At 45.8% G+C, this 26,933-nt stretch overlaps 1 protein-coding gene across 1 annotated transcript in view; it reads left to right on the top strand.

Annotated features, from left to right (window-relative positions):
• The window catches only part of HEG1 (heart development protein with EGF like domains 1), a 95,054-nt gene that overhangs the window by 54,287 nt on the left and 13,834 nt on the right, over nt 1-26,933 (top strand). Inside the window, exons 12-16 of the mRNA XM_025875586.2 lie at nt 2,039-2,097; nt 2,344-2,504; nt 6,762-6,896; nt 12,095-12,137; nt 12,270-12,307. Of these exons, the coding sequence (XP_025731371.2) occupies nt 2,039-2,097; nt 2,344-2,504; nt 6,762-6,896; nt 12,095-12,137; nt 12,270-12,307 (436 nt within the window). The remainder of the gene's footprint in view (nt 1-2,038; nt 2,098-2,343; nt 2,505-6,761; nt 6,897-12,094; nt 12,138-12,269; nt 12,308-26,933) is intronic.

Here is a 26,933-nt window from a genome sequence, read left to right as displayed (position 1 = left end):
TTGATTTCCAATTTCAATTTTACATGCTCTTTATGAGTTAGAGTATTATTAGCCAAAACCTGTAGGGTTTTATAGGACTGTAGATTTTATTTGTGTAAAATTTAGATTCCAATTCCATTTCTGTATCAACAGAGCATCTATTCTATGACAGGCGCTTTGCCAGATGCCTCACTCCTGTAAGAGGTATTGTCAGCACCTTTACAGCTAGAAGAGTGGGAAGCCCTGAAAGTTAATGACATTGCCTGAGTTCACACAGAGCAGGTGAAAAGTTAGGGAACCTCCACTAGACCAGCCTCGCTTCTGACACCATTTACAAGTTTGGGGATCCCCAAGACCACCCTCAGATTTGATAATTCACTGTAAGGACTTAGATCTCATGGAAAGCTGTTAAACTCATGGTTGTGGTTTATTACAGTGAAAAGGTCTAGGTTACAATCAGCTATGGGAGAGACACATAGGGCAGAGTGAAGGAGGATTCCAAATTTGATGCTTCCAGCTGTCCTTTCCCCACGGAGTCACGTACCGCGTTAACTCCTCTTGTCAATGATGTATACAATATTCATGGAGTATTGCTAAACAATGAAGCTCCCCTGAGCCTTGGTGTTGAGAGCCAATATGTGGACATAGTCAACTGCTCATATGGCTGACTTCAGTCTCCTGTCCCTCTGGAGGTCAGGCTGATACCATGTAACCCAAAGCCCCCACATAAGTTACGTTTTTAGATATTTGGAGTAGCCCAGGGTCTCCAGGTAGACGAAGGCAGGACATTCCAAAAACTTATTGATTACCTCCTGGAAGCCAAGGGCCGGACCTCTCTTTGAGCAAAGTTAAATTCTTTACCATACAGCAGGATTTTATGTCTACTAACCCTATACCTGGTGTTCTTGTCACTGCAGTACATCTGCCTCTTGGTTGTGCTCTAGGTCAGTATTTCCTTCTGGGGTCATGCAGGGGCTTCAGGCAGGGGCTGCGAACCCTGCACAGAGGTGCCGTCCTTCCCAGTACACAGCACTCAGTGACTTACCTGACTTGTTCGTTTTCACCCAGTATGAATGTATAATTTATTAGTGATGTGACATCCCCACTCCCAAGAATAGTGAAGATTTAAGCAGTGACTAGAGAAGCCATTTAGGTAGTCTTCCCTAAGGTGCCATTCTGTCGTGAAATGTGACTTTTCTCTTTTTCCCTGGGGAAAAAAAGTTTAAATCATTATACTACGAATAAATCATTGCCCATTGGAATATAGAGCAATGTCACACAAAGCCAAAAAGGGTTTAATAACATCCCATGTTTGAATCCATCTTATGAAGAGTCAAGTGTGCCTGACATGCAGGCTTTGAAGACAGGTGCGTCTGCATAGGTCAAGGTATTGTGACCTGCTGCACAGAAGGGGTCCCCAGCCCCTACTGTTTTGGGAACAGAAAAGCAGGCATGGAACTTTATGCCCTAGAGGGGTTTTCTGCTTTCTCTGAGGGCACAAGGCAAACACAGGGAGAGTCACCCTTAATTTGCTCTCAACAAAGGGGCTCTTGACCCACGTAATATGATTTCCCATGGAGAGCCTTTTTGAAGAGGACCTATCTTTGAGCTAGGTCAACCCGCTGTAGATTATGAGGGGTCTGTGTCGGGCCTGCCAGACCTGGGGTAGCTGAAGCCTTTTCATTGAGCCTTGTTCACTCTGCAAAGTCCAAATAAACAGTTGCCTCTGAGTTTTTTGAAACCCTGGGTCTTAGGAGAGATCTGTTCCTTTGAAGATGTTTTGCATCCAAGGGTGCTGTTCTGAACATCATTTCCTGCCAAGATTTTCCCCACTGATTTACTATCTGCCTCTCTCCCTTTGTACTCGGGAAACAACAGAACAAGAGCAGGGAGGCATTTAAGAAGGGAACAAAAAAAGGACACCACTGCTCTGTAAAGCTGCCTGCTGATAACCTGATGGCTGGAAAATGCCTGTTTTATCCTGAAAATAGGAAATTGGTTCTAGGTTTAAGGCTTTTATCTAACTCACAGTTACCGACAAACCTGTTTTTCCTTTCAGTTAAATATGTGTTTTTCAACGTTACCTGGTTATACCCGATCCACAGTTCATGCTTCTAGGTAAGTAACAGAATTACACTCACTTGTGAACCAATCTATACAAAGGGGAAGCTGTTGTAACATAGGCGACAGCAACAAAACTGGGCCCTGTTCTGACCAAGCCACAGAGTGACCTGGGGCCAAGGTCACTGGACCTCCATGCTCTCCCATTCCCTTCCTGGAGAACGGAGATGTATTCATTTTCCAAAAGCCCTGGGCCCACGTGTCATTTTAGGACAATTAAAAACCTACACACTTTGCCAACAGGGAGTCCAATGCAGTGGTCATGTCACTGCAAACCACCTTCTCCTTGGCCTCCAACGTGACGCTGTTTGACCTGGCTGACGGGATGCAGAAATGTGTCAACTCCTGTAGGTCCTCTGCTGAGGTCTGCCAGCTCTTGGGATCTCAGAGGCGGATCTTTAAAGGTAAAGAACGGCCCTCTGGCAGGACCCTGCCCATATGGTTAGGTACAGAGGCACTCAGGGCTCAGGCTCAACACATTCATCACAGAGCCAGTCAGTGTTTGACATGGGTGTTAAGCGAGAGGCACTTGGGTGGCTCAGTCGGTTGAACATCCGACTCTTGATCTCAGCTCAGGTCTCGATCTCAGGGGCATGAGTTCAAGCCCCGTGTTGGGCTCCATACTGGGTGTGGAGCCTACTTTAAAAAAGAAAAAGAAAAAGAAAAGAAATGTGTGTCAAGCGAAAGGCCTTCATGTGTCTGTACCTTTGTGCACATGTACATGCACACATACACACACACACACACACACACACACGCAGCCTTAAAGTCACCTGGTCTTTGGCACACTGCCTCTCCTTTTCTCCTGGACTTCATTGGTGTGGGAAGGGATACAGGAGCTGATGTAATGAAATCATTCTTCTTGATCTTGGAGAGTTCCAGCTCTCTCTGGGGAGACAAAGTCACACACAGAATATACATGCTTATTAATACCCCAAATCTTCATCATGTAACAAACAAAACAAAACAAAACAAAAAACCATGGACAGTGTTACCCATCTTGTGTGTTTGTTTGCAAATTATCAATGCACGGAAATAAGAATGATGTAGGCCAGACTCTACTCACGGTGCCATTCATGACGATTTCCCTTTTCTTGTTCATCTATGTATGAAGCAGATAAAAAGGGGATTATAGACAATGACTTCACAAGGCAAATTTGGGTCTTGGAAAGGAAGTTTTGCCTCTGGGATGGGAAAACTTAGCTAGAATTAAAAGGGGGCTTATTCCTGCTGCTGTCTCCTCAGTAATCAAAGTGAGCTCCGGTTAGCAAATTGTGCTACATAGTCAGGACTAGCGAAGGATGTAGAATCTGTGAGCCTCCCCATCGGGTGTCCAGACACTGATGGAAGTGCAGGGAGCAGGTTTGGTGCTGTATCCGCTGGAAGATCCAGGACATTCCCAGTGGCTCAGGGCTTTCTGAGTGCTGATCCCACAGGGCTCTCCTCACGGCCCTGTGCACTGCAGAGCCTGGGAGCTGGGGTTAACCATGTACCCTAGCATAGATGCTGTAGCTTTAGCTCATTGTAAGGCTAAGTTATTCATCTGGGGGGAAAAAAGCTAAGCTTTCTGGAACTGAAGTGGATGTCATTTAGCATCACTGGGGAATTAACTAAAAAGTTTATGCCCCATTATACTGTGCTCTCAACTTTGAGGCAAGAGCTCTTTGATTTTACTTTGTTTCTCTTGCCAGTGATTCAAAGGTCCCAGTTTTTCCTCCCTAGTGAGTAAGAAGGGGACCTTCCAATTCACTAAATACTTAGTACATCCTATGCGGTCAACACTGTACCAGGTTACTTTTATGTCCCTAGTGAATGCATTTCATGTGTTGCAAATCAAGTGGCCACATACTTGGATTGGTAAGATCCTGCTCGGAAGTAGCCGTGCCCACTCTCCGACCCCATTCTTTCTACTGCTTTGTTGTGGCCTATGGGGAAGCCCCTGGCTTCCTGGCTTCCTTGCTTCCTTGCCGAGGTCCCATTCTTTGTTTTGTTTTGTTTTTTAAAGATTTTTTATTTATTTAGTTGACAGAGATAGACGCAGTGAGAGAGGGAACACAAGCAGGGGGAGTGGGAGAGGGAGAAGCAGGCCCCCCCACCCGGAGCAGGGAGCCTGATGCAGGATTCGATCCCAGGACCCTGAGATCATGACCCGAGCCAAAGGCAGACGCTTAACTGACTGAGCCACCCAGGCGCCCCATTTATTTTGTTTTTTAAGATTTTCTTTATTTATTTTCTCAGAGCAGTGTTAGGTTCAGAGCAAAATTAAGAGGAAGGGCCAGAGATTTCTCATCTGCTCCCCTGCCCTGACATGTGCTGGTCCCCATTCTGTACCTCCCTTTTCAGAGCTCTTGAAAACAAAGGCAGCCATGCATCTTGGCTGAAAACAGGCTCACTTTTCTGTTTTTGCTCCCGGTTCTTCTCCAGGTTCTTGTCCATACCCAGCTCTGTCTTGCCTCCCTTTCTGAGCGTGAGAGAGGTGGCTCTGATAAGCAGGGGCTGTCATGTTCTGACACCTGGGTGTTCCCACTGGGCTACTGGACCCTCCACTTCCTCACCTTCCAAAGAACTGCAGTTCTCATGCCTCCGGAGGCTTAGAGTCTTTGGCAATCCCCCAGGGAGTGTCTCAGCCTTGGGTTTACATAAGTTCTCATTGTCTGTCTGGCGGATGTTATGCCCAGGAACGACCATGGGAATTGTGGATGTAGAACAATCACATTGCCAGGCTTAAAATGAAAATGGGATTATACGTGGTTGCCTTTGGTGGATTTGTGATGGAATGTTCTCTAAGGATTTTTAGGATAGCAACTCCTCTGTTGCAGAGGCAAGGCCAACTTTCCTTGCTTCTGTGCAGGGAAGGGTTGCTTTAGCAGGCGAGTAGTATTTGCCAGCAGGCTGGATTAATGGGCAGGATGGAAGGAAAATGTGACATTGGCTTCCAGAAAATATCTAATCAGGCCAGGCAACTCAGGCCGGCTGCTGGACAAGGCCAGCACTAGCCTTTTGCCCCAGAAGTGTTTCTTTATATTAAAGCTTGAGGACTGGCAAAGCCTTCAAAAAGTTTAGAGGAGGGGCAGAGGGGGGGTTGGTCCCCCTGCAGTGCCAGCTTTGCAGCAAGCCTGGTGAGGTTTTCCATTTTCTTAATTTTTCTCTCTTAAATACCAACTTTTCACAATAAACAAAGGAAATTCTATCACACACACAAATAGAGTTCTGCTTTAGCACGCCAGCTTCCAATGATAAAGACAGGAAATGCAGTGTTGAAAACCAAAGCTGTGTCCTAAACTTACCTCCCTGTGACCAGGCTGTGCGGCAGGCGCCAAGCCCTCGGGACTCAGAAAAGGAGGCAGAGGCGGGGACCCCGTGTGGGTGTCAGCTCACATCACTACGGTGGGGGCCGCTGTGCCATGATAAGAGCTGACTCCTGGTTTTTGCATACATTGGTGTCTTCCTTAAGGGGGGAGAGGGGAGACATGCCTCCCTGCCCCATATACACACATTGCCCTTTGGTGGCCTCTCCTAGTTGCAAACTTGCTCTTAACCTCCCGGCAGCGAGAGCAAATCTCAGTGTTGCCTTCCTCTTTCCCCTGCTGTAAAGACGTTAGTGTTCACTATCCAGTTAGTTGCCTATTTTTGTTCTCCTGTGTACCCCATTTACATGTGTCTTTTTGTCGGGCCTGTCTTAGATAGTAAGCGTACCCTAGTCAGGTCTCTTGTGTATATACAGAGAGGGTCTACTGTATGCAGCCTCAGGGAGGGTCTGCTGTATACAGCCTCAGAGAGGGCCACATGCTCAACAATGAATGCTTTTTGATAATAAGGAAATACTTCTTTGTCACCCACGACAGGAGCATGGCTCACGTGCCCAGAGCTGGACAAGCCAAGTAGATTTACATGTAGAAAGTCAGGCCCTAAAGGGAAGGAGGTAGCAAGCCTGAAAGAGACACCCCTCTGCCCACACCCGCCTTCTGTGGTGATAGCCTAGTAGACTGACCGCCCGACAGCGCCTTCAGCGCATGTACTGAGCGCCGTGTGTCACCATCTCTGGGCAAGGTGATGGAGCCCCCGAGATGAAGAAGTCCCCCCAAAACTGCCAGTGTAGCGGGGAGACAGCCAGGAAACACAATTAAAGAACATCATGCTGGGGCAGCAGATGATCTGCCGCGCCGACCCTGGGAATCCCTCTGTGGGCGGCAGGTTACCCTGTCTCGGGAGTGCACGGCCTCCCTTTAGGCTGCAGACTCAGAGCAGACCCAGACACACCCTCCAGTGGAGACAGGTCTGAGCCTCACCAAGTCCTAAGCAGGGTATGGTGACATTTCCCGGCTTTGTGCTGGCTCCCCGCTGCGGCGCTTTAGCATGAAGCCACGGCAGACAGCACGGCATCCAGGGCCGAGGTTGCCGTGGATGCTGGAGCCGGGGACAGCACACTCTTTCTTCTGTCTGGGTTCTCTGTCCCACGGCATGCTTGGGGGTCTGGGGGCCTGGGGGCTGGGCCAGGGAAGGAATGGTGGAGGGGGCTCCAAGGGGGCTTCTGAAAGGAGTCTTGCACCAGGCAGGCTTTTTGGAAACTATTCTCAGAGCCTCTTTAAATAGAAAGTTCATTCATCTTCGGGTTTGAAATGGAGAAGATTTTATGTCACCATCTTGTTTTTCCATTCTAGCGGGCAGCTTGTGCAAGCGGAAGACTCCGGAATGTGACAAGGAGACCTCCATCTGCACCGACCTGGACGGGGTCGCCCTGTGCCAGTGCAAGTCGGGCTACTTCCAGTTCAACAAGATGGACCACTCCTGCCGAGGTACCAGCAAGTTCTCGGGGCTTCTGTGGCCTGTCCCGGCGCGGGGAAGATGCTTTTCTCTGCCCCAAGCTCTCTGCTCTAGGTGTGACTGTTCCAAACTGGGGCTAATTTGTTCTTGTCATGTTGCCCACAGCAGGATTGCGTCTATTATCTCTGTAGAACAATAGCATTATCTCTGACTAGTGCACCCTGGTCTGGCCCTTCACGTTCAGAGGAAAAGAAGACAGAATGGGAATGCCCATGCCTAACTTCACTGAGAGAAGTTAGGAAAATTATTGTTTTAATTCCCAAAACTTGATTCTGTTGTCTGCTGATCTTTGAAAATGGAAACCCAAGCACGGAGTCAGGCCTGTCCTTTTATTTATTTTTTTATTTTATTATATTTTTGTAAAGATTTTATTTATTTATTTGACAGAGAGACACAGCGAGAGAGGGAACACAAGCAGGGGGAGTGGGAGAGGGAGAAGCAGGCTTCCCGCGGAGCAGGGAGCCCGATGCGGGGCTCGATCCCAGGACCCTGGGCTCATGACCTGAGCCGAAGGCAGACACTCAACCAACTGAGCCACCCAGGCGCACCAAGCCTGTCCCTTTTAGAGGCAGCTGTGGCCTCATGGACAAAGTCCTGCTGAGGCTTAGGAGAGTCAGAGTCCGACTCTACCTCACGGATCATGTATCTTCCTGGGCCAGACACTTTGCTTTGCTTGAGCCTGTTTTTCTTCTTCTGCAAAATGGGTATAGTGGTGCTCCCTTGGACATTCTAGGAATTGAGGAAGGCCGTGTATAGGGAGGTGCTTTGTAAGCCATCAGCATCGACCCTTGCTTTTCACCCAGGACAGGGCTGAATTAGTGAGTTCCAGGTTTAAAGGTTTCATGAAGGGTGTAAGGGGAGAAACCTAATTCTGCTAACCGTTTAGGTGAGACTTAAATTCATTCAGTTTGAAATAAAGGGTGCTCTGTGAGTGCACGGCCAGAATGCTGCTATAAAGTAAAATTCACTCAAGTCCAGCGCGCCGCGTCCCTGCCTCATAAAAGGCTGCTGGAATTTGTAATCCCCAGAAAAACGAGCAATCCCAAGGCCCTCATGTAGCTGGCAGCATATTGTACCACATGGGAGTGTCTACGGCACAGGCTTCCTGCTTGGCCAGCGCCTGCTGGGGACAGATGTACTGGACCCTGAGTGAAAGTCACATACTAGGGAAAGGTGACATGCCAGTTCTTGCTATCAGGACCTCCCAGTAGAGACTGGCTCCATTAGGAGAGGGTAAAAATACATCTCAGGGCCGTGTGGTCGTCCTGAGCTTTAGACCTCCTGACTCAGGTTTGCACACAATGGCTTTGGAAGTACGGACCTCTGCTCTGCACGCCGGCCCTGCACTGGGCTCTGACCCCGTGTGCGGGCCAGCAGTCCTGAGGCATGGTGACCTCACAGCGTTGATCAGTGCATGTCAGTCTGCCCCTTTGATGCACAGAAGATTCCTAGTTCCATCTCACCTGGTTTAATGTAAAGTATTCCTTGCTCTTCTTGGAGACTGGGGCGTTGAGCCCTGCTTCATGTGGGAAGGTGACCTCTGCTAAATCCATGTGCTGGGGTGCTGGAGAGCTGGCAGGAGGGAAGGCAGGGTGGGTAGAAGTGGGGCCCATGGGAGTGGTGGCCCCAGTACACTGAGTCCCTGGAGTCTCAGACAGCCTCGAGAACGGCCCTGCCACCTCTGCTCTGGTGGCCCCAGCCACTTGCCTCTGTTTCCAAGTCAGCGATTTCTTACTTGTCTCACTTGCAGACTAGCATTAGCCATAGCAAGACTGTCCAAGACTTTTCAAATGCAATGACAGCCTCCGGCAACCTTATGTTGATCAAGTAAGGACCCAAGATGCAGCATGAGGATACCTTGGTTGGCTCTCGGGCTTGTTGCCAAGGCCCTGCTAAGCCTCATTTCTGTAGTATCCTTGTTGGTTAGACTTTCATCTGTGGCCATCAGGCCTCTGATGAATGGAATTGGCAGCTCTTCGGGCCGCAGCCCTGTTGGCTGGGTTCTGATGGGTTGCAGTGACATCTTCTGGCCATTGGTGCTGGAGCAATACCAAGGGGTATTTAAAATAAGTCCCCTTTTGGACACCTCAAATCTGAGGTCAGTGCTCAGTCTAAATGGGGGATAGGGGTATGTGGGTAAGTTTTCTAAAGCTGTACGTCAGCGAGCCTATATTGTTCTCTGTTGTACACATATATTCACTCGTTAGTGTTTCACATAAAAGAGCTTCGCGGTGTCTTTACCAGACTTGCAAAGCGTCATATAAAATTAAAGTAGGTGTCCTTCCCACAGGTGTCTTAGCTTCCTTCCATCATGCAGGCCTCTTTCTCTCACCAGGCTGCAAATGCCTTGAAAGCCACACCTGTGTCTAGAATATGCTTAGCACATTGTGGGCTTTAACAAATGTCTGTCGAATTAACAAATGGATGGCAGGGCAGCAAATATGATAGGACAAGAGTGGCAGGTCTTGGGAACAAAATGAGTCTTGAAGACTCCACCACTTATTTTATCAAAAAGGCTAGAAGACTTGCATTGGCTTGTGTTCCATGTCAGTAGGGGAAGCGCGGTCTGGGCACAAAGACTGGCTGTTGCTATACTCATCTTGTCTTCAGTGCCCCACGGGTCACAGTCCTGCCAGTGTGTGGAGAAGAGGAGCTGGAACCTAAGGTACACTGGAGTCTTCTGATGAGCTTTCCCTCCAAGAACCCCCAGGACAGCACCAGGCCCGTGGTGGCACGCTGTCTTTGACTAATGACCGAACAAGCCCATTTGAAGTAAAGAAGTATTGTTACACCAGGAAGTCAGGCCCCTTCCGAAGCCAAGTGAAAACAGCCCGGCCCGTCAGCTCGCGGGCAGGATGACAGATGGACGTTCCGTCTGGCAGGATGACAGCCACGGGGTGGAAAGCTCCCACCCAGCAGATGGGGGTTGGGTGGGTCGATCTGATGTAAAAACATTTCCAGGAAGAAGTGTTCAGAATAGAACAGACTGGTGTGACATCAGCCTGCCTCGGTGCCGAGATGGATGGGGATGAGTCACAGGGATGCCAGCCGTCCCTGGGAAGCTGCCTGCAGACTGAGCCGTGGGGCACCCAGGGCTGGCTCCCCGGCTCCCACAAACCGCTGTAGCATGAGGACAGCCTGGGCCCAGTGTTTTCCACACCGAGGGAAGCAGGAGTGCTCAGCTTGTTCCTCAGAGGAGCCCCACCTGAGTAAGGCCAGCAGCAGTCTCAAACATGTCAAAGGTGTGGGAGGGTGCCTCGTTCCTCCTTCCCTAAATGGGATATGATTTTGCCCTACTTTGTTGCAAAAAATACAGAAAGGTAGGCTATAAGGTCCACGTGTTTGCTAAAGGCAGGCCACTCACTCCAGCTCTGAGCTTCTTGGATACTGAGACAAAGAAAGAAATATGGTTTTAAAAAGAGCCAGGGTCCATAAAATAAAGTACAGTTGTTTAGAAGCATCCCCATCTTTTTAGGACCCAAGGCCCAAGAGGAATTTCTGTGGGGCATCCTCCCTGAGAGGTTACTGAGTGGTATTGTGGCAGTGGGGTCCATGGCGGCCTGCACTAAGTCCCAGGGACTTTCCCAGCACTGCTGCTTAGAATAGCCCTTCATTTAAGAGACTGTGGCTCAGGAAAAGCGCTTCTGCGGAGCCACAACAGTGCGGGCCAGGTTTCCAGCTCTAAGTGAGCTGCTGGAAGGGAAGTGCAGACTATCAAGAGCAGTGTTTTCTGAACTGTTTCAATCAACTCTAGTGATATGTCAGTACCCTCTGACAACAAAAGAGATGCTAGAAAAATGTAGCATCCAACATTAAACATAGAAGGAAGAACAGCAGTGAGCACATCTACATCAGTTAATATTATCATGCACTAATCCGTAGCAGAGGATGCGGGACGTGGAAGAGAGAGCTCCTGTCCCAGCCCCCAGGGTGTGCGCCCCCCCCCGCCCCCCGCCCCGAGCCGAGCATGCTGCCGACATTCACATCCCACCGTCGGCATGTGTGCTGTCTGGGGATCGCTGCTCTATGCTGTGTACCTTTTCTTATCTGTGATCTTTTATGCAGTGTGCATGTACATTATTCATGAATCAAATTTCTCTCACTTCTTGCAGCGATGAATTTGACGATGAGGCCATTTTTTATTGTCTGCTTTCATCCAAGCATGCATTATAGCTCATGCCGTTCTGTCAGCTTATTGTAGTGTTGAAAGTGTTCTGTGATCAAATAAATTCAGAAACTGCTGACCCACAGGAATGGCTGGACCACAGCCCTCCAGTCCATCAGCAGCACCACCAGAGGGTTCCAAGTTCCGTTCTTGGGTGCTGTGCTGATTAGCACTCACCTAGATAGGTCCAGAATCCCCTGCACAGGCTATAGATAGGGTGAGCATTCTATGAAAACTGAGGCACCCACCGGACCATGTCCCAGAGGATATCACAGCTCTACTTCCTGTTGGAAGGGGCCGTTGGGGCCAATAGCAGGTTAAAGGTTTGACCTACGTTAAAGCAGGTAAAGCATTTGTCTTTGTGTATATGGAAGGATGTTACCCAGGGGCCACAGAGAACTTCCAAAGAGAATTGCATGTGTTAGATAATAATTATAACTATAATCATTTATTTGGTGCTAACTATGTGCCAGGCACTGTGCTAAGCCATTTACATGTCTTATTTTACATAATTGCCTCCAAGAAACCATAAGGTAGATATTACTATTGCTATCATGATCTTTTTCTTAATATAGATGGGAAACTGAGAGCCAATAAAAGGTTAAGAAAATTTTGTGATATAAATAAAATCTTAAAAAAAAAAAACTTAAAAGGGGCGCCCAGGTGGCTCAGTCATTAAGCGTCTGCCTTCAGCTCAGGTCATGATCCCAGGGTCCTGGGATTGAGCCCCGCATAGGGCTCCCTGCTCAGCCGGAAGCCTGCTTCTCCCTCCCCCTCTCCCCCTGCTCATGCTGTTTCTCTCTTTCTCAAATAAATAAATAAATAAAATCTTTTAAAAAAATTAACAGTTGAGCTGGCAAGTTATGGATAATTCTAAAGCTGTTTGTAGGCTTCTGGTTCTAGAATATTCTTGTGGACTTGAAGATGGCTGGTGTCTAATAACTGTCAGTTTGGGCCAAGGGAGGTCAAGGGACATATTCATAGATATTCCTTTTTCTCTTTCAGCATGTGAAGATGGATATAGACTCGAAAATGAAACCTGTATGAGGTAGGCTCCACGCTCATTTATTCTGATGAATTTGTTAGAAACCTTACCTAGAAGTTACTTGGATAGATTGCCTCAGTTATTTCTTTTGATTGTTGAAACTAATTCTCATTCTTTTTCTCTGTTGACTTGCAGTTGCCCATTTGGGCTTGGTGGTCTCAACTGTGGAAACCGTGAGTATGCAAAGATCTCGAGATTCGTGGGGGCGGGGTGCGGGGGGCGGTGGGGAGGGCTGGCATGGTTTCCATGCACAAGGCTTGTGGTCTCTTCCCCTTTCCATCACGTCTCAGCTGCTGTGCTGCGAGGTATGGGGAAGGCAGAGCACCCTCCAGGGCCTCCAGGTCTGACAGAGGAAATGATTCCTGAACAGCCCTGACTGTGGAGTGTTAATACAAGAAATTAGGTGGGAGGGGGAGGTGGGAGGCAGGGAGGGAGGGAGCAGGCCTAGGAGAATAGAAGAGCCTCCTGAGCCCTTGGAGGGGATGGAGTTGGAGGTTTTGGAAGACTTCCAGTGGCAGGTGTGGAGGAGAAGGAATCCGGGCAGAGGATACAACTTCAAGGTCTCGGGGCAGCCCGGGCTGGTGGTGTTCCAGGGACGGTGTGTGTGGCGGGGCTGAGGACAGAAGGAGAGGAAGGCCGAGTGGAGGGTTAGTTTGGCAGAGAACATGTGGACCAAGCTGTTGGGGTGTTTGCCAGCCAGCCCAAGACTTTAGACTCTAATCAGTACCCATTGTGGAAGCAGCAGGAGTCCCAGAGCAGGGCAGCAGCTGATGGAGAAAATCAGGTCAGGCTGCAGTATGGAGAATGGATTCAGTGCCTTGAGAAAAATAGTTGTGACTCGTTTCAGATCACTTTCACTGACATTTTTGGATATCCAGAGCTGAGAAATTAATGAAAGAAATTCTGGGATATAGGATATAATAGGAATAACACCATTCAGTACTTTATTTTAGGAAAGCTTTGACCCTTATTCTATAGATGAGTGTGCCTTAGATGTGACCTTATTTAACGCGCGTCAAAGTGCCCAGTTCTTGTTCCCCAATGGTATCCCTAACCGTTTATGTCTTCACTGGTATTTTCTTTGCTCATGAAACTTTCTTGTTAGTAAGTTTCATTATTGCACTTTCTTTGAGCATAAATAAAAAGTAAATAAAATGAAATAAAGTAAAAAAATTCCATACCTTGCTGACGTAAAGCTATGTCAGTGTGCCCAGCATGGAGCCACTTTGAGGCCAGAGTCTAGAGACTTGGAATTACATATCCATCTAGGATTACTGGTCATTTGGGGCATCAGCTTTATCCTTACTGCAAACTAGCAAGTGGACAGCCTAAGGGAAAGACTGGGGAAGCACTTCTAAAAACAATACATTCAGAGTCCTATAGAACAGAGGGAGGAGCTCACAGAATTAAGGTGTTTTTTGTTTTTTTTTTTTTAAGTAGTAAGCTGAGGCCACGGCGTGGTAGACAGCCCTATCTTATTTAGTAATCCCCGAGGACACCTTGGTGCCATAAAAGCACTTAAGCACAGATATTCATCACGATGGACCTGAGTCATCACACACCAAATGGAGTTCCATGCTACCGTGAACTGGTTTTTACTCACAAAGCTTCTAACACTAAATGTGGGGGTGGGGAGGTTTCCCTCACAGCAGGCGATTCTGACATTTTCCAGAGTGCCAGACACCAGACATTAAGGTCTCAGTGTCCCAGGACTGCCCCTACTTTAGACAGTCCCAAGTCTAGGCCTCTGGTAATTCTGACCAGCTAACTATAAATCTGAGGTTCCCATGATCCCCTCCTCATGTTCAGTAATTTGCTAGAACTTACAGAACTTGAAGCTACAGTAAAGTTGATTCACATGTGCAAGAAACTTAATGTTACCAGTTGATTATAAAGGAACAACTCAGAAACAGCCAAATGGAAGAGATGCATGGGCAGGAATAGGGGCATCTGCTCAGAACTTCCATGCTTTCCCAGGTGCATCCCCTTCCCCGCACCTTTATGTCTTCACCAGCCCAGAATTTCTCTGAACTTCATTGTTGAGGATTTTTAGGGGGGGTTCCATTGTATAGGATCAATTGATGAAATCAGTGGTCATTGGCCATTGGAGGTTGGAGGCGGGGCTGAAAGTTCCAACCCTCTGGTTGGTTCCCCTGGCAACCAACCCCATCCTCAGAGAGGATGCTTCATTAGCATAAACTGAGGTGTGGATGAAAGAGGCTCCTTATGAATAACAGAAGATGTAACTCTCACCCCTTTCACTCAGAAATTCCAAGGATTTTAGGAGCTCATGCTAAGAAGGCGGAGTGAAGACCAAATAGATATTTCTTGTTATATCACAGTATCAGAGGTGTACTCGGTTTAATAAGAAGAGGAAGTTACCATACGTTAGGCTTTTTAAAAATTAAAAAGGAGTCAAAATTATTTTTTAATATCAGTGCTTGGAAAGGTAGGCTTCAGGAGCTCCTCTCTACTTGCTAGATGGAACTCTGCCTGACTAATGAAACACTTAAAGCCAATTAGATCTTCAGAAAAAAAAAAGTAGGCTTTAGTTTGTTTTTTTAATTGAAGTACAGTCGACACAATGTTTCAGGTGTATGACATAAGGATTGGACAAGTCTGTACATTTTGCTGTGCTCACCACCTGCGTAGCTCCCATCTGTCACCCTACAGCACTGTTACAATACCACTGACTATTCCCTATGTTGGACCTTTTATTCCTGTGACTTATTCATCCCATAACTGGAGGCTTCAGGATTTTCTTTTTTTTTTTTTTTGAGATTTGGCTTATGTAAAACAGTATGGATAACAGTGTATGTCCTTTTCTAAAAATCACTAGACAAGCTTTCTCAACTGGGTTCAGGATCTTTAAATGCTTGTGTTCAGGAAGCATTTAAAGATCCTGTGCTTTACAAGGGCTGCCTGGGATATGGAATTACCTTGTTCACTTTCTAATGTGAATCTCACACCTCACTTAAAACCAGAACTGAGCCATAGAGCACTCTTAAACTGATCACAGAATGGAGTAGCCTGCACACAAAATTAGACAGAAGAAAGCCTAGAACTTTCAATGTAGAAAGAGGCTGAATAGTCAGGCACAACATTTAAGCTATTTGAGACCTGTTCACTAAATGCTAGAATACTACAACTAAATGGTCTAGTTTTATAGAAGAGGTGGTTTTAGAGCTAACAGGTAGTGATTGCCCCACAAGCCTGCAAACCTGATTCTGAGACATTGTAAGTATTAGAAACAGAGAGGCTTAGATAATGTCGTAGAGGATGGCTTAAGAATAATTTGAGGAGGGGCGCCTGGGTGGCTCAGTTGGTTAAGCGTCTGCCTTCGGCTTGGGTCATGATCTCAGGGTCCTGGGATCGAGTCCTGCATCGGTCCTGCCTCTCCCTCTCCTGCTCCCCCTGCTTGTGCTTGCTCTCACTCTCTCTCTCTCTCAAATAAATAAATAAAATCTTTGAAAAAAAAAGATTAATTTGAGGGAGGGACGGAGGAAGGCTCAAGGTAAGGTAGAGTTGTATCACATGTGCAAGAAATAGAACAGAACACCCCTCTGATGGCAGAGAGAGAGAGTGAGGGAAACAGGTGAGGTGTGTGGAGATGTGGCCACCTCTGGGGTTGAACCAGGGAGTAGGAGGTAGGAGACACCATCTGCCAAGTCCTCCTGGTGCCTCCTGGTCCTGACAGGCCTCTTGTGAACTGGTATTTCAAATCTCCTTTGGTCAAACAACTCTCTAAATAGGCTTTACAGAAAAGGCTTCGATTTCTCAGTGAATGTAAGAGTGATCCGAGGAGGGAGAACGGAGCTAGGGGAAAGCCCCACAAAGGGTTGAGGGAAAGGGGAGAAAGCTGCAGGGTATTGTTCTAAGTGGCATTTAGTGATTTTTTGTTCAGAGTTCATTAAATACTATCGACATCTGGAGATGATATACCCCTACATCCATTGACCCTTCTGTAAGTTCCTGTGTTCCCCCGTTATGTTTGTGGGGTCTTGGCGGTAGCCAGGATTTCTCTCTGATCTGAGACTTCTTTTCCTTCCCCTTTCATCCAAGTTGTCATCATTATGTCCAGCAGAGGGCAGGCTTCTGTCTGGATGGCTCTCTCCCAGCCGCCTTGTGTTGGTGACTTAGGTTAACTCCTGGATGGTGTGTGGATGTCACTGTGTGATTCCGATTATCTGTTTTAGGGTTGCCAAGCAATGAATAGTGACTGATAATAAATAGCACCTGCCACCCTTGATCAGTCCTCAGTGTTGGTTAAGGAATGGGAAACACCTGAATTTCACCCCCCTCTGTGGTGATGGCACCTTGTGGAATCTGTGGCTCATCACTCATTGTTTTGTGTCCAATAACAGGGCCCTGACCACTCACCATTGTCACTTCTGTTGTCGCCACCAAAGACAGCGAGTGCCTTCTTGGGGCTAGGGCTTAGGCTGGATCCTTTGCAAGCAGGAAATGCTTCTTCTCTGTGCAGATGTCTTGGGGCAGAGGCCCTACCCAAGCCCAGTGAGATGGGGAGCCCAGCTTTGTTTAGTGACGGTCTTGAGAGCCCCTCACCCTACACTCCTGGGAGTGATGCAGCTCATTGCATTCTGGATTTAGGCATAACCTATGGCCTGCCTTTCTACAATTTTCTGTTAGCTCTCTGTTAGTTGTGTGCAGATTCCACTCCTTGTTCCGTCAAGCTGGAGGGGTCAGGACAAGCCTTCTCCCAAGCCCTTTAGTCTCAGAGGTAGCATGGGCCAGCTGGACTTCTGTGGGCACCTGGCAGGGCCGGCCACCTGCGCCCTGACACCCATCTTCCAGCTCATGTCTGCACCCGTCCCTGCACTCCATTTTCTTCTTTTTCCATGTCACCTATGTCTGTTTATACGGCAGATCCAAGCAAGTCTGCCTTCTCCCACTCGTTCTGGCCTTAGGATTCTCTTACAGACCATCAGCAGAGGTGCCCCGGGCTCCCCGTGCCCCGCCTTCTCTCGGACGCACATTCCCTCCTTTGCCTGGGTTTACACTGGCTCCCCTCGAGTCTCCCGCCGCATCTCGCTCTGCTTCCCCTCTTTTCTGTCTTTAAAATAAATTAATGTGGTTGTCTCATTATAAAAATAACACATGCCCATTAATTTTCATTTTTAAACTCAAGTTAATTAGAAATAGATAGAAATTGAGTGAAGAAGGAAAGAGCAGTCACCCATTAAACACCACTGTTCATACCCTGGCCTCTACCCTGGCCCATACACCAGCAGCTCTGGCTTCACCCCCACTCCAGACCAACAGAATCAGAATCTGAGCTTTAACCAGACCCCTCGATTTGATCAATATGCAGATTTGTATGCATATTAAAGTATAAGAAGCACTGGTACTATGTATCTTTCCAGAAGTATATATGTGTGTATCTCCTAACAGAATATAGTGTTTGTAACCTGCTTTTAAGCCTAGTAAGCTGTGCAATATTTTCATTTATGTAATTTTATAAGGTCACTTTCAATAACTATGGAATTCTACTCTGCAGATATACCATTCCCCTCTTGCTACCTTGTTAACGTCTTTTTTTTTTTTTTAAGATTTTGTTTATTTATTTGAGGCAGAGAGAGTGCACAAGGAAAGGCAGAGGAAGAAGCAGACTCCCTGCGGAGCAGGGAGCCTGATGCAGGGCTCGATCCCAGGACCCTGAGATCATGACCTGAGCCGAAGGCAGATGCTTAACTGACTGAGCCACCCAGGCGTCCCTTAATGTCTTTTTTTTTTTTTAATATTCCCATCCTCCAAGCTATTTTTCTGTTTTGTGGTTCTTTTCACTTTGTGATTACAGAACTCACATAATTTTCCTAGATTATCTTTGGCTGCAGACATTTTTACCCATCCCTCTTTTATGTTCACAACATGCCTTTTGATAGGGCATTCTTTCCATTCAAAGGTCCTGTGCTCCCCTCAGCAGAGACTCCTTCCCCACCAGCTTCCTAGCATGGCCTGAAAGGATTTAGAGACTGTTTTCCCCATGTACAGTCCTCTTCCTCAGCTTCCAATGAAACTAGGATGTCCAACTTAAAGATCTACATTGTCTTCCCGCCCATCCCACCATCTGGTGGCAGGTGTATAAAGTATCTTTGAAGTGTGTTCAGTCTATTGTTACACTAGGCTTCAAAAAGATTCACACCAGTGGAAATGCTGTGTGTTGGCAGGAGTCAGTCACGCATCACAGACATCCAGAATGACAGCACTAAACTGCTTAGGAGGAAAAAAAAATAATTGTCCAGAAGTCAGCTGGAAATCTCATTCACCTTGAAGCCAGCATCTCACGCAGTCTTCACTGGACCTCAATGTCAGAACAGAAGGGAAGCAGGGCTTGGGAGAGGGGAATCCTGCTCTGTGTCTGCTCTTGGGCATGGCCACATATGGCCTATAGACGTGAGGAAGACACGTTTCAAAAGACACAGAGAAGGAAAATATGCTGTGAACAGAGATTCTAAAGGAAAGCTGATGCAAAAGGAATGGAAAGATTTAAAAGGCAAAATTTTAACTGTGCATTACTAATGAGCTCAGTGAGGGGGGATATGGGTAGAACTGAATGAATTTTAAATAAAACTAATGAGGGGTGCCTGGCTTAGTAAGTTAAGCATCCAACTCTTGATCTCAGCTTAGGCCTTGATCTCAGGGTGGCGAGTTAGAGCCCCAAGTTGGGCTCCACACTGGGCACAGAGCCTACTTAAAAAAGTAATAATAAAATAAAGTAAAACTAATGTGGCCACCTAGAAAGGTCTGTAATGGGTTCAAGGGTTTTAAAACAAGGTGTATTGGTTGGTTCAATATGACACCATTTCTGATGTGTGTTTTTTCCACGCCTCCGAGCAATTAACTCACTTCTGACATTTCTGATCTACCTGGACATAGCGTCAGATCCCACAAGTTGAGGGCTCAGTCCCATAAGACTGTCCCCCTTCCTCATTAGATGCCAAATGCAAACCCAGGTGCCTGTTACCTGTACTTCTGACCAACCACGCTATAGATCAGAGGTTCCCACGATACCCAGCTTGGATTGGATTAATCTGCTACAGTGGTTCACAGAACTGAAAGTAAATAATTTACTCAGTAGATCACTGGTTTATTATAAAAGGATATAACTCAGGATGAATAGCCAGATGGAAGCGGTGCATAGGGCAAGGCCTGGGGAAAGGGTGAGGAGCTTCTCCCAGCGAGCCACTCTCCCCAGCTGTCTGCATGTTCACCGACCCGGAAGCTCTTCCAACGCTGGCCTTTTGGGTTTTTATGGAGGCATCATTATATAGGCATGATTGACTAGGTCACTGGCCATTGGTGTACTCAACCTTCAACCCCTCTCCCCTCTCCAGAGGTCAAGGGGTAAGAACTGAAAATTCCAACCCTCTAATCACAGGGTTGTTCTCTAGGCAGCCTGCCCCCTCCCCCCACACCCCATGCCTCAGGTGTTTTCCAAAGGTCACATCATTAATATAGCAAAAGACATACCTTTCTGTTCTCTTCACTTAGGAAATTCCAAGGGTTTTTTAAGAGCTCTTTGCCAGGAAGGGAGACAAAACCAGGTATATATTTCTCATTATAAATCACAGTATCACAGTTGGCTAAGGTTCTTCTGGAGTAAATAAGCCTGGCTAGCTTAAGCAACAAAAGACCATTTATTGGAAGGATCCTGGGGTGTGTCATGGAATTCCAGCATCAGTAGGAATAAGAATCAGGGAATTGTGGGGAAACACAGCAGCTGGAGGTTGAGGGCCTACTTTTCAGGGTACACATTAACATGACTCCAACTTCATCTCTCATCTTTGCTCTTTGCTGTGTGTGTCTATGTACAGGCTTTCCCTCTTTCCCAGACAATGTAAGTGAAAATAGACTCCCCAGAGAGCTTCGAGTGCATGTCACTGATTCAGCCATTGTGAAAGAGAAGGCCCTTGTGTGCGCTCTCTCTCTCTCTCTCTCTCTCTCTCTCTTTACCAAATTGAGATTCCCGGGAAGGAACTGACTGATCCAGTTTGGATCATGTGTTTACTTCCAGACCAGTTAGCTGTAGCCAAGGTTGGTGCTACACATTCAAGCATGACCCCCTGTAACCGCCTTGGCCATAACCTGCACACGACGGGGTAAACGTTCCCAGGGAGGGGCTGGCTAAGTAGACAGTCTAGTAGTAGTTTCCATCGCAAATGAGCATATAAGCAAGGACAGATGTAGCCTGTAGGAAAGACCAAGGCCCCCAGCGGGCTCCCAGCAGCAATGCCAGCAGTAGCAACCTATGACCAGACCAAACCACAAAAAGAATCAAGAAAAGATAAAGACTGTGAAATATCAACAAATGTTAAAGAGGAAGACTAAGAATTCCAGGTTCATCATTCTGGAGAATCTCTTCAAACTAGAAAGGATAGGACAGATAAGCCTAAGATGACATTCCCTGTCTTCTGTCTCACCCTAATAAATAAACATTCAGAGCACCCACAAAACTATAAATGTTATAGTTGATGTTGATTCAAATCCCATGCACTTGTTTGTTTGTTTGTTTGTTTAAAGATTTTATTTTATTTATTTGACACCCAGAGATAGAGCACAAGCAGGGGAAAAAGCAGAGGGAGAGGGATAAGCAGGCTCCCCACTGAGCAGAGCCCCACGCAGAGCTCCGTCCCGGGACCCCAGGACCATGACCTGAGCTGAAGGCAGATGCTTAACCAACTGAGCCACCCAGGTGTCCCTAAATGCCATGCACTTGTGATCATTATGTGGCCTCATAATAAATTCAAAGTCAGTCTTAGGTTCAAAAGATCAGTTGTAGTTCATGAAGTGACTTGATGGCAGACATGAGAAAAAAAAATCTGGGTTATCTTGTCCATAAGCTGTTCCAAGTACAAGTTCCCAGTAATAAGACCTAACTGCCAAAGAGCATCAAACATACTCTAAAAAAGCATACATATATATATAAAATAAATTATATGTATATGTTGTATGTATGTGTATACACACACAATTTCTAGGTTGAGAGGAGGTTGTAAGAGAGAAAGAGAGCGTGTGTGTGTGTGTGTGTGTGCGTAATCATATGAGTAACAGTTGGGAAGTATAGGAAAGCACAAAGAAGAAAGTAGAAGTTAGCCATGATTTCCCGAGGCAGTGCCAACCTCTGTGAACGTTTCGGTAGGATCCCCTCCTGGACATTTATGCTCATGTGCATGAGGTCTTCTGGCTTTCAGGACTGGTTCTTGGCCACAGACAGTTTGAGAAGTACTGGCCTACTCCATCTGTGCCTTTCTTTAGACAAAACTGCGTGTTCCAGGGGCGCCTGGGGCGGCTCAGTCAGTTAAGCATCCAAGTCTTGATTTCAGCTCAGGGCCTGATCTCAGGGTCCTGGGATCCAGCCCCCGATCTGGCTCCCCACCCAAGGAGGAGTCTGCTTCCTTCCTTCTCTCTCTCTCTCTCTCTCTCTGCCCACCCCCCACCCCGCTTGCACGAACTCTGTCTCTCTCTCTCTCTCTCAAATAAAAAAAAAATAAATCTTAAAAAAAAAAACAACTGCTTGTTCCAAAGAGGACTCTGCCACAACTGTCAAGGGTCACTTCTAAAATGAGCGCCTGCTTGTTTTGCTGAAAGTGGGAAAATTTGAACTTGGTGTGGAGGGCTAAGCAGGAGCAGACTTCCGTCTTTCATTTGGAACAAAGGAAGTCAGTGTAGGATTTTAAAGCAGAGAAATGGCATGATCAGACTTGTTTTTTTAAAGGAATGGGCAAGACTGGGCACAGAAAGGTGAGTTGGGAGGTGGTTGCAGTTGCCGGGTCAAGAGTTGATGGTGTTTTAGGGTGGTGTAGGTGGGGATAAAGAAACGTCAACAGATTCAAGAGATTTTGTTAAAAGTGAAGCTTGAATACATGTGTCAGGAGGTGAAGGAGAGAATTACCTTATTCCATGGTTTGGCTTTGTTTCCTATATGTCTTAATACCGATGGTTTTTCAAGATAATCAGGTTTCTGTGCTATTTATTTAAATAAATGATAGGTAAACGGTTGGACAGCTTCTATTTGCTTTTATTACACAGTCTACTTGCTGTCAGCTCTGTGCATTACTGTGACTTTACCTGAATACCTAGAGAGCATGGTTCCAGATGTAATTTACTATAGAAAATCTGATTATTGGCCCTTTTTTGAAATCCTGCCCCTTACAACCAGAGAACAAATATATTTCCACAACAACAAAAATCAATCTGAATACTTAGTAGACTTTATTGAAAATATCAGTTTGCCAGAAATACACAGGTATAAAACCAATTAAAATTTTAATATTGTTCATTACATATGTGTGTGCTTACTAATATGACTGCTAATATTTTATATCTACTATATCACCATTAATTCAAAAAATGTAGAAACAACACCAAAGGGTGGTAAGTAGCCAAGAAATAATTCTTTTCTCCATTACTTAAAAAACAAAGCAAACAAACAAAAAACACTTTACTGGAGGCATAATGTACACATAATGAAATGTGCCCATCTTAAATGAGGGGAAAAAAAGTAGGAAGGATAGAATCTTAGAAGATAGAACTGTTATTAAAACCAAACAGAAGGGGGCGGAGCAAGACGGCGGAGGAGTAGGAGACCTGGATTTCGTCTGGTCTCAGGAATTCTGCTGGATAGGGATCAAACCATTCTGAACACCTACGAACTCAATAGGAGATCGAAGAAGAGAGTAGCAACAACTCTCTGAACAGAGAAGCGACCACTTACTGGAAGGTAGGACGTGTGGAGAAGTGAATCCAAGGCGATATTCGGGAGGCTAGCCAGCAGGGGAGGGGGCCTCCGTTGGCTGTTTCTGGCAAGTGATAGAGCCGCGGAGCACAAAATCGGAACTTTTAGAAGTCGGCTCCGCTGAGGGATGTCGCTCCAGTGGCTAAGCGGGGGGTGGAACCCTCCCGGGAGAGTGTGGTCTCAGGACCCTCTGGGTCACAGAAAAACCGGGGGTGCCTGAGGGCAGCAGAGCTCCCAGGTATCGGAGCGGGGAAGCCGGCTGCAGAGATGGAGCCGAGTCGCGGGCTCTCAGCTCGGGGTTGCCATAAACTGTGATTCACGGCCCAGTCGGGCCACTGCTCCTCCAGCAGGGACCCAACAAGCGGCAGAGCTGGGGAGACTCCCCTTCCTCCCCCGGCGCGGGAGGGCACCGCGGGGATCTGCTGGGTTTGGAGACTCCACACAGGGTCGGGTGCCAGAGATAGAAACACTCGGTCACAGGCCGGGTGAGCACGGAGTGCGGCCGGAGACCGGGGAGACGAGAGTGACTGCTTTTCTCTGGGGGCGCACTGAGGAGTGGGGCCCCGAGTTCCCAGCTCCTCCGGGTGGAGATTGGGAGGCCACCATTTTCACCCTGGTCCTCCAAAGCTGTACGAGAGCTTGCAGGGAACAAAACCTCCTGAGAGCAAACCTGAGCAGCTTGCTTAGCCCGACCGACAAGGGCGGGGCAATTACGCCTCCGGCAAAGACATTTGGGAACCATGGCACCAGGCCCCTCCCCCAGAAGATCAGCAGGAACTGCCAGCAAGCCAAGACCAAGCTTACCAATCAAGGAGAACGGGAGAACTCCAGCGCTAGGGGAACTGCACATAGAATTCATGGCTTTTTTTTACTATGATTCATTAGTTTTTCAAAGTTAATTTTTTTAACTGTTTTTTTTAATTTTTCGTTTTCCCTTTTTCAACCAACATCTTATCAATCCCTTTTTTAAAAAAACATTGTTATTTTTCATTTTTAGAGTCATGACTCTAAAAATATGACTCTAATATGACTCTAATATGCCCTTATTTTTGGCATATATATGTAAGTTGTTCTCTCTTTAAAACTTTAAGATACAGTTTCTTCTAACAGATCAAAATATACCCTAAATCACTAGTGTATGGCTTTGTTCTAGTCTCCTGCCTGATCACATTCTCTCCTTTTTTTTCCTTTTTTTTTAAATCTTCTTTCTTTTTCAAACAACTTATCAATTCCTTTTATAAAATCTTTTATAATTTTTATCTTTACAGTCATCTTCCATCCCTTCATTGTATCAACCCTTATTTTGTACATATATAAGCCTTTCTTCCTTTAAAATTTTAGGAGGCACTTTTTTCTAACAGACCAAAATACGCCCAAAATCTAGTGTGTGGCACTGATCTATGCACTAGCCTGATCATATTTGATCATATTTTGTTTTTTTTGTATTGTTCTCTTTTTGTTTTTATCTTTTTCTTTTTGTGTTTTTTTTTTCCACTTTCTTTTTTCTTTCTTTCCCTTTCTTTTCCCCTGGTTTCAGGTCTTTTCTGATTTGTAGAGAGTATATTTGCTGGGGACGTTGTTAACCTGTTAGCATTTTGTTCTCTCATTCATCTATTCTCCTCTGGACAAAATGACAAGACGAAAAAAATCACCTCAGCAAAAAGAACAAGAGGTAGTACTGTCAACCAGGGACCTACTCAATACGGACATTAGTATGATGTAGGACCTAGAGTTCAGAATCATGACTTTAAAGATACTAGCTGGGCTTGAAAAAAGCATGGAAGTTATTAGAGAAACCCTTTCTGGAGAAATAAAAGAACTAAAATCTAACCAAGTCGAAATCAAAAAGGCTATTAATGAGGTGCAATCAAAAATGGGGGCACTAACTGCTAGGATAAATGAGGCAGAAGAGAGAATCAGCAATATAGAAGACCAAATGATGGAAAATAAAGAGGCTGAGAAAAAGAGAGAAACAACTACAGGATCACGAGGGCAGAATTTGAGAGATAAGCAATATGATAAGACGAAACAACATTAGAATAATTGGGATCCCAGAAGAAGAAGAAAGAGAGAGAGGCGCAGAAGGTATATTGGAGCAAATAATAGCAGAGAACTTTCCTAATGTGAGGAAGGAAACAGGCATCAAAATCCAGAAGGCACAGAGAACCCCCTCAAAATCAATAAAAATAAGTCAACACCCCGACATCTAATAGTAAAACTTACGAATCTCAGAGACAAAGAGAAAATCCTGAAAACAGCTCAGGAGAAGAGATATGTAACCTACAATGGTAGAAATATTAGATTGGCAACAGACCTATCCACAGAGACCTGGCAGGCCAGAAAGGAATGGCATGAGATCTTCAGAGCACTAAACGAGAAAAATATGCAGCCAAGAATACTATATCCGGCTAGGCTCTCATTGAAAATTGAAGGAGAGATAAAAAGCTTCCAGGACAAACAAAAACTAAAGGAATTTGCAAACACGAAATCAGCCCTTCAAGAAATGTTGAAAGGGGTCCTCTAAGCAAAGAGAGAGCCTAAAAGCAGCATAGATCAGAAAGGAACACAGACAATATACAGTAACAGTCACCTTACAGGTAATCATATCTTTCAATAGTTACCCTGAATGTAAATGGGCTAAATGCCCCAATCAAAAGACACAGGCTATCAGATTGGATTAAAAAACAAGACCCATCAATACGCTGTCTGCAAGAGACTCATTTTAGACCCAAAGACACCCCCAGATTGAAAGTGAGGGGGTGGAAAACCATTTACCATGCTAATGGACACCAAAAGAAAGCTGAGGTGGCAATCCTTATATCAGACAAATTAGATTTTAAACCAAAGACTGTAATAAGAGATGAAGAGGGACACTATATCCTACTTAAAGGGTCTATCCAACAAGAAGATCTAACAATTGTAAATATCTATGCCCCGAACATGGGAGCAGCCAATTTTATAAGGCAATTAATAACAAAAGCGAAGAAACACATTGACAACAATACAATAATAGTGGGGGACTTTAACACCCCCCTGACTGAAATGGACAGATCCTCTAAGCAAAAGATCAACAAGGAAATAAAGACTTTAAATGACACACTGGACCAAATGGACTTCACAGACATATTCAGAACATTCCATCCCAAAGCAACGGAATACACATTCTTCTCTAGTGCCCATGGAACATTCTCCAGAATTGATCACATCCTAGGTCACAAATCAGGTCTCAGCCGGTACCAAAAGATTGGGATTATTCCCTGCATATTTTCAGACCACAATGCTTTGAAACTAGAACCCGATCACAAGGGGAAAGTCGGAAAGAACTCAAATACATGGAGGCTAAAGAGCATCCTACTAAAGAATGAATGGGTCAACCAGGAAATTAAAGAAGAATTAAAAAAATTCATGGAAACCAATGAAAATGAAAACACAACTGTTCAAAATCTTTGGGATACAGCAAAGGCAGTCCTGAGAGGAAAGTATATAGCAATACAAGCCTTTCTCAAGAAACAAGAAAGGTCTCAAATACACAACCTAACCCTACACCTAAAGGAGCTGGAGAAAGAACAGCAAATAAAACCTAAACCCAGCAGGAGAAGAGAAATAATAAAGATCAGAGTAGAAATCAATGAAGTAGAAAACAAAAGAACAGTAGAACAGATCAACGAAACTAGGAGCTGGTTCTTTGAAAGAATTAACAAGATTGATAAACCCCTGGCCAGACTTATCAAAAAGAAAAGAGAAATGACCCAAATCAACAAAATCATGAATGAAAGAGGAGAGATCACAACCAACACCAAAGAAATACAAACAATTATAAAAACATATGAGCAACTCTGTGCCGGCAAATTAGATAACCTGGAAGAAATGGGTGCATTCCTAGAGATGTATCAACTACCAAAATTGAACCAGGAAGAAATAGAAAACCTGAACAGACCTATAACCACTAAGGAAATTGAAGCAGTCATCAAAAATCTCCCAATAAACAAAAGCCCAGGGCCAGATGGCTTCCCAGGGGAATTCTATCAGACATTTAAAGAAGA

The sequence above is a fragment of the Callorhinus ursinus genome, unplaced genomic scaffold (genome assembly GCF_003265705.2).
Source record: "Callorhinus ursinus isolate GAN/ISIS: 27379988/994484 unplaced genomic scaffold, GSC_fseal_2.0 scaffold1, whole genome shotgun sequence".
NCBI classification, from domain to species: domain Eukaryota; kingdom Metazoa; phylum Chordata; class Mammalia; order Carnivora; family Otariidae; genus Callorhinus; species Callorhinus ursinus.
This window is presented reverse-complemented; position numbering and strand designations above follow the sequence as displayed.